The 20,628-nt window shown below is 34.9% G+C and overlaps 1 protein-coding gene across 1 annotated transcript in view; it reads right to left on the bottom strand.

The window, feature by feature from the left end:
- Positions 1–2,104: 2,104 nt before the first annotated feature.
- OSBPL8 (oxysterol binding protein like 8) overlaps positions 2,105–20,628 on the bottom strand; it is a 128,294-nt gene continuing 109,770 nt past the window's right edge. The window contains exons 20-23 of the mRNA XM_007448751.1: positions 20,496–20,583; positions 7,391–7,496; positions 5,284–5,386; positions 2,105–3,472 (exon numbers count right to left, since the gene is read on the bottom strand). Coding sequence (XP_007448813.1) covers positions 3,340–3,472; positions 5,284–5,386; positions 7,391–7,496; positions 20,496–20,583 — 430 coding nt within the window. The 3' untranslated portion in view covers positions 2,105–3,339. The remainder of the gene's footprint in view (positions 3,473–5,283; positions 5,387–7,390; positions 7,497–20,495; positions 20,584–20,628) is intronic.

Raw genomic sequence — 20,628 nt, 5'->3', positions numbered from 1 at the left:
AATAAGATAGAGGTTGAAATGTAAACTTGGTGATTTGTGTGGGGTTCCCCCCTGACCCCACTATGGTTCAATTTGGAAAATTTGGTATAAATGCTAATTTTAATATTTTATTTCCATACATTTAACATAATTCAAAATAATCTGCAGCATCATGTATGGCTCATTATCACTGTATGTCAAACAAAAAAAACCCCAAATATATTCATTGCTCACTAGAAATGCTAAACACTGGAAAAAATGGAATTTTATACATTTTTTTCCTTAAATATTTGACTAAGATATTCTTCAGAAAGTTAAAACTGCCTTCTCTACATAATTTTGTGTGTATATGGCACGAGTTGACACCCTAAAACAGTGTGAATTCCATCAAAAAGGCACTGTTTACAATATGCAGAATAATCTGACAGGTCTACTTCAATGATGTCTGAAAGTGAAGGATATATTTGAGATAGGTAAATAGACAAAAACCCTTATAAAAGTACAGCATTACTGTTTAAATATGCTATAGCTATATAAAAGGAAGTGAAGTGACAGAGAAATGACCCTTGTGTGATAATTAAGACTATAAACACTTTGAATCATATTATAGTTCTGTAACACAAAAATGACAAAAAGTATTTTCTTAAAGGCACAAAAGCGTGAACACTAAATGAGGGTTTTATTTTACAAGGCCAATTGTTTCAATGGAATGGTAACAAAGATTACACTGTATAAGTAATACAAAAAAGTACTGACATGAAATATAAGTAAAACATCTATTGCTGAAACTTATTTCACATGCCCTATTTATTATCTTTAACCGGGCCAGCTACGTCTCACTAAATGGTAGATAACTGAAGGCATAGTATATTAAACAACTAAAACACAAATGCACACATCAATAATTATTACTCATTTAAATTTTCAAGTGAAAAAATAAAATTTTTGATCAAATGAAAAAAAAACTGGTCATAGGTCTTAAATCCTAAAAACCACCATGAGGCTCTCAGACAACTGGGAACTGTAAATCACAATTTTTATGAATCCATTGTGAAGGAAGATTAATCTCAGGTGGAGAACATTCAAAGTCAACTACATATATGGCTAAATACAAAGTTAATTATGTGTTCTAAAGTATTCACATACTAAGCCTAGTATAAGCACTGATCTAAAACTAAGCCACCTATTCCTGAGTTTTGTGTTCAATTCACAGAAAGGAACTCACACAAATAAAAACATAAGACTATTAGATTAGATATATGCTTTTAGTGTATAAGAAACAGTCATGAGTAACCCTGCTCTTTCTCATGAAATAGTTTTTGACTCCTTGAGTAATAAGAGCCCATAACACATTTGCCCTAACAAGAAAATATACAAAAGTAAATAACTACCTTTCCAGTCTTAGAAGATAACCATACAAATAAAACACTGTTTAGACCAAATGAAAGTAACATGACTAAAGTCCCAAAGGGGAGTTGCCAACAAAAAATATGTTTTCAGGGTTTAATAATGAAATTATTTTGTGATCAGCCAATCAACTTATATAAATTAATACTAATTTAAACCATAAAAAAGGATCAAGTCGTACAGTATTTACAAAATATATATCAATGAATAGGCAGTAGAGCGTAACATTGGTAACAGAAAGTGAGTATAAAAATTATATCAACAAGTACGAAATACAAACAAAAACCCACCTATTCTAGTGTAGTCATATTATACCTATACTTATACTGGGTGTAGGTATATGTTATTTACGCATAATCTATTTAAAAAATGTTTTCACACATACATATGGAATACACTGTTTTGCCAAAAATACATGGGAAATAGCTCTTCATAAAATCTAAGGATATTTAAGATAGCTATATTGGTTAGGTGGAAAAAAGCAGGCCCTTTTAATCATTTTCAATTTTCATAATTTAGCAATCATTCCTTGATTTTATACTTATCATGGCATAAACATTTGATTATATTTTTACTAGTGTCTCACAGTCTCTTCTTAGTCGAAGGCAAGTGTAGCCAGAGCAATTATTCTCTCTGACCTTCATTTTCATTTCAAAATCTACTTTCAGAATTCTAAGATGCATAAAGGAAAAACATTAAACTGAAAAAAATATTTAGGAAAAATGTTTGCCTGAGCCTGAACAAAAGGAATCTTGAGGAATTGTGGTTTTGCCACAGACTGCAGTTACTGAGAACAGAGGAGGATAACAGAGAATTAAACTTGAGAACTTGATGCTCTTCTTAGATGCTCAACTTATTGCACATTTTAAAGAACCAATTTTAACATACACATAAATACCACCACACGAAGTGTCTTTTCTCGTTGTCCTTCTCTTTTTGGCTTTTGAAGTAAAATATTGGTTATATATATATTTTCTATTCAACTGTTTCACTGAACACACTAGAATCTAAATGAAAGCTAAAATAAATTTTTCATAATGAAAAATCATGACTATCAGCATTTCATACACCCTATAATTCCATCTCTAAAATTTGGCCTATGTTATCGGACCAACTGAGTTTAGAAAAAAAAAAAAGAAAGAAGGACAGCAATCAAGTTTGACCACACTTTTTTCAGCAAGTGCTTAAGGGGTTGTTATACAGGTATGATAGGAAATATATACTCAGTAGATCCGAGTACCAGGGTTTATTTTGTTGATATACACATACATATATTTAGACCTGTATCTATAAATATTAAATTCTAGGTGTTAAAAAAATCTTGTGTAAACTTTTGATAAAGCAGTTTGCCACCTTGTCTCTCAAATCAGTTTTGACCACAATTTTTTTTTTTTGCTGTTTCTAAGACAATTTAGCTGAATGCTTTAGAAATGATTTTTTTCACAGTACAGTGCATTGAACTATTTATGTCTATTATCCCATCATTTCCCATTCTGGAATTCCTTATTGATAGAAGTTTTGTGCCGGTCTTATGAAGAAAACAGATTGCTACACATATATTTATAAGATTGATAGCATTTTTGTTATGAATGACATTAATGCTATATATTTCATAACACGAACATACCATAGACTACAAAGACTACTGTAAGGTATACATAAGACACAATTGTGTATACATGTGGATTTATTATACTCACATGTAGACACAGTCTCACAAAAGCTAGAATTGTTCTGGCACTTAACACATAGTTCACTTTAATAACCAAAGAGAATAGCTCTTATTTCAGGGTTAAGGATAGAAGGTAGGAAAAGTCAACAGTTCTACATATATTTCTAAGGATTTCTGTTTTAGAAATATTGTGATGTTTCAATAAAGACCAAAGCAACTTCAACATTGGTCCCAGGCCAAATATGATCATTCCAGTTCACTGATTCAATGGTAAAGAACTTCTACTTAAACATGAAGTTTATTATGACTTGAAGCAAAATCAGGAGAAAAATGATGAAGTAGTCTTTTTGTTGCAGAAAATAATCCGTGGCAGGTGTGCTTGAAATTAAATGATTTCGAAGAGCCATAATATTTCTATAAAAATAAGCAACAATAAATTTAATAATTATTTACCAAAAATGTTAGCAAAGAAATCACAATTTGATATACGATCACAGAATTCATTGTATAAAATTCAACTGTATAAAGTTCAATCAATTACTACCACCTGAACAGGGAGCTGATTATGCTTTGTGGAACCACTATTAGGTCTTGCCTAATCTATACTCTGCACTGTACCAAATATATTACTTAATGATGTGTGTTAAACATAATTTTTAAAGTTTGATGACTTTAAAATATATCACTTTCTTTGTTATCACAGTGGTTTTAAAACAAAAATTTTGCTTCTTAGTTGGCCCACTAAGGTTCTTTTATCTTTCTTTAGGAGACAAAGGCAGAGTTGGAGAAAAATCCTTAATTCACCAGGAAAAAAGTAATACAACAAATTTTGTGACATTCCTAACTTGAAGAATGCTCTGTAGGCATTTCATATGCTAACAAAAAAAATGTTAATTTAGTCATAAAATGAGCTTACATGATCCTCATGCCACTCTAAACGCTTTTGGCTAAAAAGAGCTGTTAGTGAAGACGTTTTTCTTTTTGACTTCTACTGAAGTGTTTTATGAGTATAGAGAAAGAAAGGAGGCAAATATGAATAAGTAGGCTCGTTAATTTATAAATATAATTAAGTTAGGAAACTCGAGCACTTTACATAAGGGCTGATGATACCAAGATGCAGAAGACACACTCCCTGCTCTAAAGAAGCCCATGGTCCAACTGGGGCAGGGTGGAGTGAGGTAAACAGACACACAAAATTAGCAACTCTGTAGCGCAGTAAGCACTCAAAAAGACTATGTATAGGGAGCCATACAAGCCAAATGGAAGGATTAATAACTACGGGGCAGAGTGATTAGAAATGTTACAAAAAGGGTGACATTTGAGTTATATTCTGAAGGATAAACAGGGATTTTCTTGAGCGGCAAGGTGGGAGGAAGGGCAATCTAAAAAGCAGATTCAGTGTGGGTAAAGATCCAAAGACAAGAGAGCACAGTATATTCTGGAGATGTGAGGAGTTTCATAGGACTAGAGCATGGGTAAGTGTAGAGGAATGGTAGGAAATGGGGCTGTAGATGAAAATAGCAATTAAATGTAAGCTATAGATCACCAAGAACAGAAAAAAATGTCTTAAAAAAAAAATCCTCCAGGACATCTAGCGCTGAGTGCTGAATACACAAAAGAAGGTTGGCTAATATTAAAAAAACTTAACATCTGATATAGCAATGGGAGACAACCGATCTGAACTCGTGCTAGCCTTACCAGTGGAGCAGGATCAGGACTCCTTCCCTCCCAAGGAACTTCCCTAGGTGTTATGACAGTTAGTTGCTGGATCTTGCAGAGGTGAGTGAGGGGATGGGTCTGGGAGTGCACAGGGAACACTTGAAGGTCTCAGGGTAGTGGCTATTTGCCCACTGTTATGGAAGTGTTTCAATATTTTAACAACTGGTGCATTCGAATTAAAATCAGCCATGTACAAAGGAGAATGGCTTTCTCAGGAACCACCCCACTTCCGCATTCAACCTAGCTACATTCCTGGTATACTACAGCAGTAAGATGAAGAGACTCCAATTCCAGTCTCACAGATGAGACAAAACAACCTCCCCATGTCTCCCAAATATTTTAGTGCTGAAGGAATTTCCTAAGTTTCAGTAATCAGGTGACAGACGCCAAGGTTCTATTTTAGCTTAGCAATGTTATAAAAATGTAAAGTTTGCATATGATTTCCTACATAACAGGATTCTTAACTCCTCTAGACTCAAATGAATAGTCACTGTCGTATATATTACCTTTTAATTTCTTCCTGTGTTTGTTTTATAGATTCAATGGAAGTTTGAATGTCTCCCAGTTCTATCCCTTTTTTTCTTCTTGCACTTGGTTTTACTGATTGAGCTAAAAAGACATTTAGAATAAACTTGGTGAAAACAGTGAACATATTTAATTATAAACAATCTAAATTTCAGATTAATGATTCTTATGTAATAATTTTCCTAGGCATTATTTTTATGGCTTAGAGACTAACATACTACTCCTAATACTTGGCATTTTTGAAGTTTCAATCATATTTCAAAACTAGAACACTATAGATATATTTAAAGTAACCATGAATTAGTTAAATTTTGGATTGAATCAGCTTTATTTTTTAACCAATTAAAATAGGCAAAAATATTTCTTTAAAAATACATATATTTGGCTTCCCTGGTGGCACAGTGGTTGAGAGTCTGCCCGCCAATGCAGGGGACGCGGGTTCGTGCCCCGGTCTAGGAGGATCCCACATGCTGCGGAGCAGCTGGGCCCATGAGCCATGGCCGCTGAGCCTGCGTGTCCAGAGCCTGTGCTCCGCAGCAGGAGAGGCCACAACAGTGAGAGGCCTGCGTACCGCAAAAAAAACCAAAAAACAAAAAACATATATTAACTTGGAGGAGGTATTACTCTCTTCTGCCTCTTGCCTATTTGCCTACATCTGAAGAAGTCAGCTTTTTAAGCTCCCTTTTCAAATTTTTTATTAATTGTTAATGTTATCTTTATTCCTTTAGTCACCCAAACTTTAAACCTTTTTAATTGGTTTTAATATCTCTTCTACAAATTTTTATTGTCAACTAACAAAGTGTATGGTATTTTTTAAAATCCTTCTCATATCCATTCCTTCCTTTCCATTTTTGTTCAGAGCTTAACCTCTCTCCAGATCTCAGCTTTCTCATCTGTAAACTAGGGATAATAATAATACTCAAACTTCACATGGTTGTAGGAAGGTATGTTTAACCTCCAGTTTGGCCCACATTAAATACTCAGTAAATGTCAGCTGATACATTATAGGTAATATAGTGTAGTGGATAAGAGAATGAATTAAGCTCTCTCTCTCTCTCTCTCTCTCTCTCTCTCTCTCTCTATATATATATATATATATATATATATATATATATATATATATACTGCCTTATGGGGTATACGACCTTGGGCAGGTTAACCCATGTCTCACTTTCCTCTTCTGTGAAATGGGAACAACAGTATAACTAATACTCCTTTTGAGCACAACAGTACCATGTGACTCCTACTTTTAGAACTTTATTCATTTTATTCCTCTTTTATTCCAGTATCTTTTCCACTCACCAGCATCCTTCAAGCCTAGATTGCTATAAACCATTAAAAATCCTCATGATTCATCAGGGTTCCTTTCCTCTAAGGACCTTCCCTCAAGCTGAATTCAGCCCCCTTTCCTTTAAACTCTTTACTATTTGTCATCTACTAGTTTCTTAGCATTTACCATTTATTCACCTCTAGTATTATCTCTGTAAAACTGAGTTCCCCAGCTTAGTGTGAACTTAGTAGAGACTATGGTTTTAAGAAAACTTTATTTTCTCATAATGTCTCAGACATTACCTTAATCTTTGATTATATCTCAGTGTAATTCAAGATAGTTTATACATTATCTGACTTAAACAAGAATGGCACACTAGTAAATTTAGTTCATAATTTGATATAGCTATATTTTTACTTCTGTGACTTCTAAACACCACAATAATTTATTATGAAAATAAAAAACTTTTCTGAAGCATGGAACTGAGACCAAAACTCAAGAAATGGTGCCTGCGTTGAATCTAGGAAACCATCAACAATTTTTCAGAAGCTAACAAGGCATAAGAGCTAGCACTGCAGTGTGGTTCTTGATTTGCATGTTTCCCCTTTTTTCATTTCCCATGCCTTTACCCTGTGGCCTGGTTTTGAAATTTATAATCTAAAATAGCTTTTCTTGTACATCATCCCTGCCCCCACCAAAACTTAAAAATCTGCTTGAGTTAATATGAAAAACTATTTTCTTATATCAAACATAGTATAGTAATATACTTTTAAAAATTTAGACTCTTATAGGCAATAGTCTACAATAAATATTTTTACCTTCACTTCCAGATGAGTCCTGGATATCAGGTTCTGGGGAGGAATAGCCTTTTGCCACTTTCTTCTGTTGCCTGGTTGGCTTATGTTTCATTTTTGGGACACTAACCTGAAAAAAAAAAAAATCATGCTATTATGTGAATTTGCACTGAATTTTGTAATTAAAGACAATGTTGTACAACCGTCAAAACTGTTCATGGGCACGGTACTTGGAAATAAAAACAAAGATGAAATAGTCTAATTAAGACTTAACAAATATGATACACTTATACAAATTGTTTAATTTTAATAAGAAACATTAATTTGGCACAAACATCAAAGAGTATAAGAAAATATACAATGAAGAGTTTCCTTCCCACTCCTGACCCACATCCACCCAGTCTCTCCCCCACTAAAAAGATAGTCAAAGCTATTAGTTTGTATATCCTTCAAGAGACATTTTTATGCACACACAAATAAGAATATAGATACCTCGCTTTTCTAACTGCACCAGTTAGTAAATCTAGTTGAATGTTAAAAATAGTGCTCTTTTAAGATCACACTTATCTTGTTCCCAACATAAGAAACATTCTCAGTGAATGATGTTGTAAGAAACATTCTCAGTGAATGATGTTGGGTTTCCAATAAAATTATTTAGATTGCTTACTTTTAATAATATCTGGATAATGTAGAAAGCATCTTATAATAAATGGAAATGATATTATTATCTTTTCAGAGCATAATTTAAACTTACTGAAAACATCTGAGTAAATGTACAAAATTCAAAAGTATATTTAACCATCATTAGGATTAAACTTTCCTTAGGAAAAAAAACCAAATGCAAGAGAAGAAACTAGAAACAGAACGGCAAGGTAATTTACATGCTTAGAAAAACACGGAACCAGTGGTCATAAGTCTTTAATTCTGTTCTAACCTGTTTATTGTTCTAAATAGGAATTATCCCCAGTTAACTATTCCTTGAAATAATCTTGCAAAATCTTACTCATGGGTTTAAAATTAAAATTTGTATAATTTTATTACAGAAAGTAAATAAAAAGGCAGTTTCTAGATTCAGCCTACACTGTGCCCTGCTACTTCAAGTCATGGAAACTCAAGATTTTATAACATTTAGAATCTAAATCCACATTCTTAGAATAGGTTCAAACCGGAGATTGATAAAGCCTGGTGAGAAGTTAGTTAAAATGAGAAGGGGAGTCAGTAATCTAACTGTCAGTATACAAAGATTTAATGTGATCAGTAAACTCTACTCTTAGGAGGAAATTTGGATGCCCTGTGTGTCTCTATCATGATAGTGTTGTTAAAGGAAGAAACAAACTTTTAAGTTTCTAAATTGTGATAACGTGTGTATATGTATACACACACACATATATACACACACATACACGATAAATTTTGCCATTTTAAGTGTACAATTCAGTTGTATTAAGTACATTCATAATATTTTGCAACCATCACCACTACTTCCAAAACATATCCATTATCCCAAAGACAGACTCTGTAACAATTAAGTAATAACTCCTTATTCTCTTCTCCCCTCAGTCCCTAGTAACCTCTAATCTTTCTATGAATTTGCTTATTCTAGATATTTTATATAAGTAGAATCAAACAGTATTTATCCTTTTGTGTTCCACTTATTTCACTTAGCATAATATTTTCAAAGTTAATCCATGCTGTAGCATGTAGCAGAACTTCATTCCTTTTTATGGCTGAGTAATAGTCCACTGTAAATATATACCACATTTTGTTTATCCATCTGTTGATGGACACTTGAATTGTTTCTACATTTTGGCTACTAAGAATAATGCTGCAATGATCACTGGTGTACAAGTATACGTCTGACTCTGTTTTCAATTCTTCTGTAGTGGAATTGCTGGATCATATGGCAATTCTGTGTTTAGCTTTTTGAGGAACCACCAAATCATTCTTCACAGCAGCTGCACCATTTTATATTTCCACCAGCAATATACGAGGGTTTCAATTTCTCCACATCCTCACCAACACTTATTTTCTATTTTTGAAATTATTATCATTCTAGTAGGTGTGAAGTAGTACCTGACCTCCTTGTGGTTTTGATTTGCATTTCCCTTACGACTAACGATGTTGAGCATCTTTTCATGTGTTTGTTGGACATGTGTTTATCTTCTTTGAAGAAATGTATATTCAAGCCCTTTGTTCACTTTTTACTTGGAATGTTTGTCTTTGGTTGTTAAGTAAGGAGTTCTGTATATATTCTGGATATTAAACCCTTACCAGATAAATGATTGCAAATATTCTCCCATGTTGTCTTTCATTTTGATAATGTCCTTTGATAGACAAAAGTGTTTAATTTTGATGAAGTTCAATTTATCTATTTCTTCTTGTTGTTCCACATGCCTTTAGTATTATATCTAAGAATATGGAGCTAAATAAAGGGTCATGAAGATTTATCCCTGTTTTCTTCTAACAGTTTTATGGTTTTAGCTCTTATTTCAGGTTGTGGGTCTACTTGGAGTTAATTTTTGTATATGGTTTGAGGTAGGGGATCCAACTTCATTCTTTTACATGTGGAAATCCAGCACCATTTGTTAAAGAAGCTTTTCTTTTCCCATTGAGTGGACTTGACAACTCTGTCAAGGGTATCATTTTTTTAGATTCCACATATAAGTGATATCATATGATATTTGTCTTTCTCTGTCTGACTTACTTCACTTAATATGATTATCTCTAGGTCCATCCATGTTGCTGCAAATTCTTTTTATGGCTAAGTAATATTCCATTGTGTATATACACCATATCTTCTTTATCCATGTATCTGTTTTGTTTGGAGGTTTTTGATTACTGGTCCAATCTCTTAATTTGTTACAGGTCTGTTGAAATTTTCTATTTCTTTTTGAGTCAGGTTATGTAACATACGTGTTTCTAGAAATTTGTCCATTTCATCTAGGTTACTTAATTTGTTGGCATACAAATATTCATAATATTCTCTTATAATCCTTTTTATTCTGTAAGGTCAGTAGTAATGTCCTCACTTTCATTTCTGCTTTTAGTTATTTTCGTCTTCTTGCTTTTTTTCTTGCTTAGTCTAGCTAAATGTTTGTCAACTTTGCTGACCTTTTCAAAGAACTAACTTTTTGTTTCATTGATTCTATTGTTTTTCTATTCTCTATTTTGTTTATTTCCATTCCAAATTTCCTTCTGCTGGCTTTGGGTTTAGTTTTTCCCTTCCTTTTCTAGATCCTCACTGTTAAGTTAGGTTATTGACTGGACATCTTTCTTCTTTTTTAATATAGGTATTCACAGCTGTATAATTTCCCTTTGAGCACTGCCTTTGCTGCATCTTATAAGTTTTGGTATGTTGTGGTTTTTGTTTTTGTTTTTTCTCATTCATCTGTTTTCTAATTTCCCTTATGATTTCTTCTTTGATTCATTTGTTGTTTAGAGTGTCTTGTTTAATTTCCACATATTTGTAAACTTCCCAAGTTTCTTTCTGTTATTGATTTCTAGCTTCATTCCAGTGTGGCTGGAAAAGATACTTTGCATGATTTTAATTTTTAAAAAATTTATTTAGATATGTTATGTGGCTTAACATATGTTCTATCCTGGAGAATGTTCCATGTTTACTTGAGAAGAATGTATATTTCTTGTTGTTGGGTAGAATATTCTATATATATCTATTAGGATTAGTTGGTTTATTGTGTGGGTCAAGACTTCTGTTCCTTATTGATCTTCTATCTAGATGTTCTATTCATTATTGAGAGTGATACTGTAGTGTTCATCTATTGTTGTAGAATGGTCTATTTTTTCCTTCATTTGGTCAATGTTTGCATCATACATTTTGGGGCTTCATAGATTGGTACACATATAGAGATAAACTGACTCTTTTATCAATACATAATGTCTTTTTTTGTCTCTTCTAATAGTTTCTGACTTGAAGTCTATTTTGTCCAATATTAGTATAGCCATCCCAGCTCTCTTTTGGTTACTATTTGCATGGAATAACTTTTTCTATCCTTCCATTTTACTCTATTTGTGTCTTTGGATCTAAAGTGAATCTCTTGTAGACAGCATATAATTGGATCATGTTTGTCTTAATCCATTCTGCCAATCTGCCTTTTGAATAGAGAGTTTAATCAATTTACACTTAAGGTAATTACTGATAAGGAAGAAATTCTGCCATTTTGCTGTTTTCTATATGTCCTATACCTTTTTATGACCATTTTTTTCATTACTACTTTCGTGTTTAATTGATATTTTTTGGAATGAATTGTTTTGATTCCTTTCTCATTTCCTCTTGTATACGTGTTTTAGATATTTTCTTTGTCATTATCATGAGAATGACATTTATGCATAAATTTATTACAATCTAGCTTGAATTGATACCAACTTAATTTCAATAGCACACAAAAACGTGGTTGCTAAACAGCTCCATTGTTCCTCCCTATATGTTTTTGTTGTCACAAATTACATCTTTATGCACCGTATGCTCAATAACATAGATTTGTAATTATTTTTCATTCATTTAATCTTTCAAATTCTGTAAAAAATAAGAAGTGTAGTTGTAAACTAAAACTACAATAACACTGGCTTTTATATTTGCCCATCCATTTATCTCTACTGAAAATCTTTATTTCTTCATACAGCTTTGAGTTTCATTTCAACCTGAAGGACTATTTTAGCATTTCTTATATGGAAGGTCTAATGGTAATGACCTCACTCATCTGGAAATGTCTTAATTTCTCCCCCATTTTTGAAGGACTGTTTTGCCATATATACAATTCTTGTTTGACAAGTTTTTTCTTCCAGCACTTTAAATATGTCATCTCATGCCTTTTGGCCTCCATGGTTTCTAGTGAGAAATTGGCTATTATTCCTATCAAGGATCACTTATATGTGACAGTTTGCTTATAATGTCTTGGTGTGGGGGTCTCTTTGAGTTTATCCTATTTAAGAATTTGTTGAACTTCTTGGATTTATAGACTCACATCTCTCATTAAATTTGGGGATTTGGTGGACTTTTTTCTTTAAATATTCTTTTGCCTCTTTCTCTTCTTCTTCTCTTTCTGGGACTCCCTTAATGTATATGATGATCCACTTGATGGTGCCCTATAGGTCCCTTAGGCTCTGTTCACTTTCTTCATTCCTTTCTTTCTGTTCCTCAGACTAGATAATTTCAATTGTCCAATCTCTGAGTTAGCTGATTCTTGCATTCCACCTTCTCCAAATCTGCTCTTGAATATCTTAGTGAATATTTCATTTCAGTTATTGTATTTCTGAGCTCCAGAATTTGTTTGGTTTCATTGTATAATTTCTCTTTATTGATATTCTGATTTTGTCTATATACCTTTTTCTTGATTTCCTTTAGTTCTTTGTCCCCGTTTTCTTTAACTCTTTGAACATACTTAAGATAATTGTTTTAAAGTCTTTGGTAATTCTGGTGTCTGGACTTTATCGGGAATGGTTTCTGTCAACTTACATTGTTCCTTTTAATGGGTTCGTATTTCCCTGTTTCTATGTATGCTTTTTAACTCTTTGTTGAAAACTACACATCTAAATATTATAAGGTGGTAACTCTGGAAATCATATTTTCCACTTTCTCCAGGGTGTGCTGCTTTCTGTATTGTTGGAGGCTATTGTACTCCATCTGTTCAGTGAATTTCCCAAACTATATTTGCAAAGACTTTTCTCCTTGTTGTGCATGGTGAGGGTTTTTGCAGGTCTTCTCTGAGCATAAGCATCTTGCCTTGGGCATTTTCATGGCTTTCTAGATTCTCCTGTATACGTGGGGCTTTTCAACGCCCTAGTTTCCCAAAGAATCTCTCCCTAGCTTTTCCTCCTGGGCCTTACATGGCCTATTGTGTGTTTTATTGGTAATCTTTTGCCCCAGGTATCTGCAGGTTGTTAGTTTGGCTTGTACTATTTTCAAGCAATGCCTGCAGCCTTTCTGGCTCAGCTCTGAGTTAGGAAAAAAAAAAAAAGATGCATGCCCTGCATAAATCCTTCAGGTAGCCCCCAGACAGGTTACAAAAGACATACAGAGCTCTGCACGCAACTTTCTGGAGGGGTCAACCCCAGTGCACCCCCCCTTATGGAGAGGTTGGATCCTGGCACTTCCCACTTCTGGAGAGGTCATTGGGGCTGAAGCCAGGCAGGACCTTGGGGGCACTCAGAAGCCTTCTGATGGAGCTCTGCATTTGAAGCCTGGATGCAGCAATTTTCAGAAGAGCATGGTGCTGTGCATGATGGCTGTTGGGCTTGAAAGACAGACCTCTGAGTCACAAAGACCACTATGATGCCGCCCATAGATTTCCCCATATGCTGCACCGACACATGGCACGGTGTCCTCCTTTACAGAGAGGAGAGCTCAGAGGATTCTTCTCTTGCTGCCATCACTGAGATGTTATAAGCCACTGCTTTCAAGTAGACTGAAGCTGGGGGCGCCTTCAAGATGGTAAAGGAGTAAGACGTGGAGATCACCTTCCTCCCCACAAATACATCAAAACTACATCTACATGTGGAACAACTCCTACAGAACACCTACTGAACGCTGGCAGAAGACCTCAGACCTCCCAAAAGATGCCCTCAAGTGACCTACATGCAGAGGCGGGGCCAAATCCAATGCTGAAACCCAGGAGCTGTGCAAACAAAGAAGAAAAATGGAAATTTCTCCCAGCAGCCTCAGGAGCAACGGATTAAATCTCCACAATCAACTTGATGTACCCAGCATCTGTGGAATACCTAAATAGACAACGAATTATCCCAAAATGGAGGCGGTGGACTTTGGGAGCTACTGTAGACTTGGGGTTTGCTTTCTGCATCTAATTTGTTTCTGGTTTTATGTTTATCTTAGTTTAGTGTTTAGAGCTTATAATCATTGGTAGATTTGTTTACTGATTTGGTTGCTCTCTTCCGTGTTTTATTTTCTTATATATATAAATTTTTTCCTTTTTCTCTTTTTGTGAGTGCGTATATGTATGCTTCTTTGTGTGATATTGTCTGTATAGCTTTCTTTTGCCATTTGTCTTAGGGTTCTGACTGTACTTTATTTTTTGTTTGTTTGTTTGTTTTTTAGTTTTCAGCACTTGTTATCATTGGAGGATTTGTTTTTTGGTTTGGTTGCTCTCTTCTTTCTTTCTCTCTCTTTTTTTAATTACTTTAAAAATTTTTTTTTCTATTTTAATAACTTTATTTTTATTTATTTATTTATTTATTTTTTCTCCCTTTTCTTCCGAGCCGTGGGGCTGATAGGGTCTTGGTGCTCTGGCCAGGTGTCAGGGCTCAGCCTCTGAGATGGGAGAGCTGAGTTCAGGGCATTGGTCCCCCAGAGACCTCCCTGCCCCACATAATATCAAGTGGTGAAAACTCTCCCACAGATATCCATATCAATGCTAAGACCCAGCTCCAGCAAGGTACAGTGCTGGACACGCTATACCAAACAACTAGCAAGATGGGAACACAAACAGGAAGCCTACACAACCCACTGAACCAACCTTATGTACTGGGAGCAGACACCAAAAACAACGGGACTATGAACCTGCAACCTGCAAAACGGAGACCCCAAACACAGTACATTAAGCAAACTGAAAAGACACAGAAACACACAGTACATGAAGAGGCAAGGTAAAAACCCACCAGACCAAACAACTGAAGAGGAAACAGGCAGTCTACCTGAAAAAGAATTCACAGTAATGATAGTAAAGATCATCCAAAATCTTGGAAATAGAATGGAGAAAATGAAGGAACATTTAACAAGGACCTAGACGAACTAAAGAGCAAATAAACAATGATGAATAACACAATAAATGAAATTAAAAATTCTCTAGAAGGAATCAATAGCAGAATAACTGAGGCAGAAGAATGCATAAATGACCTGGAACATAAAATAGTGGAACTAACTACCACAGAGAAGAATAAAGAAAAAAGAATGAAAAGAATTGAGGACAATCTCAGAGACCGCTGGGACAACATTAAACGCACCAACATTCGAATTACAGGGGTCCCAGAAGAAAAAGAGAAAAAAAAGGGACTGAGAAAATATTTGAAGAGATTATAGTTGAAAACCTCCCTAATATGGGTAAAGAAATAATCATTCAAGTCCAGAAAGCACAGAGTCCCATACAGGATAAATCCAAGGAGAAACAGGCCAAGACACATAATAATCAAACTATCAAAAATTAAATACAAAGAAAAAATATTGAAAGCAGCAAGGGAGAAGCAACAAATAACAAACAAGGGTATCCTCATATGATTAACAGCTGACTTCTCAGCTGAAACTCTACAAGCCAGAAGGCAGTGGCAGGACATGTTTAAAGTGATGAAAGGGAAAAACCTACAACCAAGATTACTTTAGCCAGCAAGTATCTCATTCAGATTTGACAGAGAAATTAAAAGCTTTACAGACAAGCAAAAGCTAAGAAAACTCAGCACCACCAAACCAGCTCTATAACAAATGCTAAAGGAACTTCTCTAGGCAGGAAGCACAAGAGAAGGAAAAGACTTACAATAACAGACCCAAAACAATTAAGAAAATGGTAATAGGAACATACATATATCAATAACTACATTAAATGTAAGTGGATTAAATGCTCCCCCCAAAAGACATAGATGGGATGAATGGATAAAAAAAACAAGACCCATATATATGTTGTCTACAAGAGACCCACTTCAGACCTAGGGACACATACAGACTGAAAATGAGGGGATGGAAAAAGATATTCCATGCAAATGGAAAGCAAAAGAAAGCTGGAGTAGCCATTCTCATATCAGGCAAAATAGACTTTAAAATAAAGACTATTATAACAGACAAAGAAGGATACTACATAATCATCAGCGGATCAATCCAAGAAGAAGATATAACAACTGTAAATATCTATGCACCCAACATAGGAGCACCTCAATACATTAGGCAAATGCTAACAGCCATAAAAGGGAAAATCGACAGTAACACAATCATAGTAGGGGACTTTAACACCCCACTTTCACCAATGGACAGATCATCCAAAATGAAAATAAATAAGGAAACACAAGCTTTAAATGATACATTAAACAAGATGGACTTAATTGATATTTATAGGACATTCCATCCAAAAACAGCAGATTACACTTTCCTCTCAAGTGCTCATGGAACATTCTCCAGCATAGATCATATCTTGGGTCACAAATCAAGCCTTGGTAAACTTAAGAAAATTGATATCGTATCAAGCATCTTTTCCGACCACAACACTATGACACTAGATATCAATTACAGGAAAACATCCATAGAAAATACAAGGATATTCAGGCTAAACAATACACTACTAAATAACCAAGAGATCACTGAAGAAATCAAAGAAGAAATCAAAAAATACCTAGAAACAAATGACAATAAAAACACGATGACCCAAAACCTATAGGATACAGCAAAAGCAGTTCTAAGAGGGAAGTTTATAGCAACACAACCCTACCTCAAGAAAAAAGAAACATCTCAAATAAACAACCTAACCTTACACATAAGCCATTAGAGAAAGAAGAACAAAAAAACCCCAAAGTTAGCCGAAGGAAAGAAATCATACAGATCAGATCAGAAATAAATGAAAAAGAAATGAAGGAGATGATAGCAAGATCAATAAAACTAAAAAGCTGGTTCTTTGAGAAGATAAACAAAATTGATAAACCATTAGCCAGAGACATCAAGAAAAAAAGGGAGAAGACTCAAATCAATAGAATTAGAAATGAAAAAGGAGACGTAACAACTGACACTGCAGAAATACAAAGGATCCTGAGAGATAACTAAAAGCAAGTCTATGCCAATAAAATGGACAATCTGCAAGAAATGGACAAATTCTTAAGAAAGCACAACCATCCAAGACTGAACCGAGAAGAAGTAGAAAATATAAACAGACCAATCATAAGCAGCACTGAAATTGAAACTGCGATTAAAAATCTTCCAACAAACAAAAGCCCAGGACCAAATGGCTTCACAGGTAAATTCTATCAAACATTTAGGGAAGAGCTAACATGTATCCTTCTCAAATTCTTCCAAAACACAGCAAAGGGAGGAACACTCCCAAACTCATTCTATGAGGCCACCATCACCCTGATACCAAAACCAGACAAAGATGTCACAAAGAAAGAAAATTACAGGCCAATATCACTGATGAACATAGATGCAAAAATCCTCAACAAAATACTAGTAAAAAGAATCCAACAGCACATTATAAGGGTCATACAACATGATCAAGTGGGGTTTATCCCAGGAATGCAAGGATTCTTCAATATATGCAAATAAATCAATGTGATACACCACATTAACAAATTGAAGGAGAAAAACCATATGATCATCTCAATAGATGCAGAAAAAGCTTTCAACAAAATTCAACACCCATTTATGATAAAAACCCTCCAGAAAGTAGGCATAGAGGGAACTTACCTCAACATAATAAAGGCCATATATGACAAACCCACAGCCAACATCGTCCTCAATGGTGAAGAACTGAAACCATTTCATCTAAGATCAGGAACAAGACAAGGTTGCCCACTCTCACCATTATTATTCAACATAGTTTTGGAAGTTTTAGCCACAGCAATCAGAGAAGAAAAAGAAATAAAAGGAATCCAAACCGGAAAAGAAGAAGTAAAACTGTCAGTGTTTGCAGATGACATGATACTATACACAGAGAATCCTAAAGCTGCTACCAGAAAACTACTAGAGCTAATCAATGAATCTGGTAAAGTAGCAGGATACAAAATTAATGATGAGAAATCTCTTGGCTTCCTATACACTAATGATGAAAAATCTGAAAGAGAAATTAAGGAAACACTCCCATTTATCATTGCAACAAAAAGAATAAAATACCTAGGAATAAACCTACCTAAGGAGACAAAAGACCTGTATGCAGAAACTATAAGACACTGATGAAAGAAATTAAAGATGATACAAACAGATGGAGAGATATACCTTGTTCTTGGATTGGAAGAATCAACACTGTGAAAATGACTATACTACCCAAAGCAATCTACAGATTCAAGGCAACCCCTATCAAACTACCAATGGCATTTTTCAGAGAACTAGAACAAAAAAATTCACAATTTGCATGGAAACACAAAAGACCCCGAATAGCCAAAGCAATCTTGAGAAAGAAAAACGGAGCTGGAGGAATCAGGCTCCCTGACTTCAGACTATCCTACAAAGCTACAGTAATCAAAACAATATGGTACTGGCACAAAACCAGAAATATAGATCAATGGAACAGGATAGGAAGCCCAGAGATAAACCCAAGCACATATGGTCACCTTATCTTTGATAAACGAGGCAAGAGTATATAATGGAGAAAAGACAGCCTCTTCAATAAGTGGTGCTGGGAAAACTGGACAGCTAAATGTAAAAGAATGAAATTAGAACACTCCCTAACACCATACACAAAAATAAACTCAAAATGGATTAAAGACCTAAATGTAAGACCAGACACTATAAAACTCTAGTGGAAAACATAAGCAGAACACTCCATGACATAAATCACAGCAAGATTCTTTTTGACCCACCTCCTAGAGAAACGGAAATAAAAACAAAAATAAACAAATGGGACCTAATGAAACTTAAAAGCTTTTGTACAGCAAAGGAAACCATAAACAAGACAGACAAGCCTTAGAATGGGAGAAAATATTTACAAACAAAGCAACTGACAAAGGATTAATCTCCAAAATATACAAGCAGCTCATGCAGCTCAATATCAAAAAACAAACAACCCAATCCATAAATGGGCAGAAGACCTAAACAGACATTTCTCCAAAGAAGATAGACAGATTGCCAACAAACACATGAAAGAATGCTCAACATCACTAATCATTAGAGAAATGCAAATCAAAACTACAATGAGGTATCACCTCACACCGGTCAGAATGGTCATCATCAAAAAATCTACAAACAATAAATGCTGGAGAGGGTGTGGGGAAAAGGGACCCCTCTTGCCCTGTTGGTGGGAATGTAAATTGATCCAGCCACTATGGAGAACAGTATGGAGGTTCCTTAAAAAACTATAAATAGAACTACCATATGACCCAGCAATCCCACTACTGGGCATATACCCTGAGAAAACCATAATTCAAAAAGAGTCATGTACCATAATGTTCATTGCAGCTCTATTTACAATAGGCAGGACATGGAAGCAACCTAAGTGTCCATCAACAGATGAATGGATAAAGAAGATGTGGTACATATATACAATGGAATATTACTCAGCCATAAAAAGAAATGAAATAGAGTTATTTGTAGCGGGGTGGATGGACCTAGAGACTGTCATACAGAGTGAAGTAAGTCAGAAAGAGAAAAACAGATACCGTATGCTAACACATCTTTATGGAATATAAAAAAAAAAAGTTTCTGAAGAACTAGGGGCAGGACAGGAATAAAAACGCAGATATACAGAACAGACTTGAGGACACGGGTAGGGGGAAGGGTAAGCTGGGATGAAGTGAGAGAGTGGCATGGACTTATATACACTACCAAATGTAAAACAGATAGCTAATGGGAAGCAGCTGCATAGCACAGGGAGATCAGCTCGGTGTTCTGTGTCCACCTGGAGGGGTGGGAAAGGGAGGGTGGGAGGGAGACGCAAGAGGGAGGAGATATGGGGATGTATGTATATGTATAGCTGATTCACTGTTATACAGCAGAAACTAACACACCACTGTAAAGCAATTATATTCCAACAAAGATGTTAAAAAAAAAAAGAAATACACAACAATTTGTTAACAAGGTCTACTGTACTTCCTGTGGAACCAGGGCTCACACTGGGAATGTGGGGACCCTTCAAGACTGCCACTGCACCAGGGAGGCATTAGGACAAGAGCAAGTAAAAATGCCATGAAGCCTTCTCGCTGCTTTGAAGTCACCTGATTCTTGATTCAGCTCTCACTTAGTTGCTGCAAACCTCTGACTGTTTTCCATTGTTCAGGCAAATTTGGTTATGACAGTTTCTGCTTGATTTTTTATGTTTCTTTGGGGGCACAATAGCTTGGAGCTGCCTACTGTATCATTTTTCTGACCTGAAATTTTAAATTGTGGAGCCAAATTTTAAAGGTTGGTAACCAAAGATACTACGAATTTAAAAAATTTATATGCAGAGCAGGATCTAGTTACTCTTTTATTACATACCATTGGAGTGCGATGTTTCACTTTGGTCTGGATAACACCATCTTTTTCGTACTGTATCATATCGTTAAGTGGATCCCATGGTCGAGTACTACATAAATTAAAAAAGACCACTTGTTTAATGACTAAGCAAAAC

This window comes from Lipotes vexillifer, unplaced genomic scaffold, assembly GCF_000442215.2.
Source record: "Lipotes vexillifer unplaced genomic scaffold, Lipotes_vexillifer_v1.1 scaffold329, whole genome shotgun sequence".
Lineage (NCBI taxonomy): Eukaryota > Metazoa > Chordata > Mammalia > Artiodactyla > Lipotidae > Lipotes > Lipotes vexillifer.
This window is presented reverse-complemented; position numbering and strand designations above follow the sequence as displayed.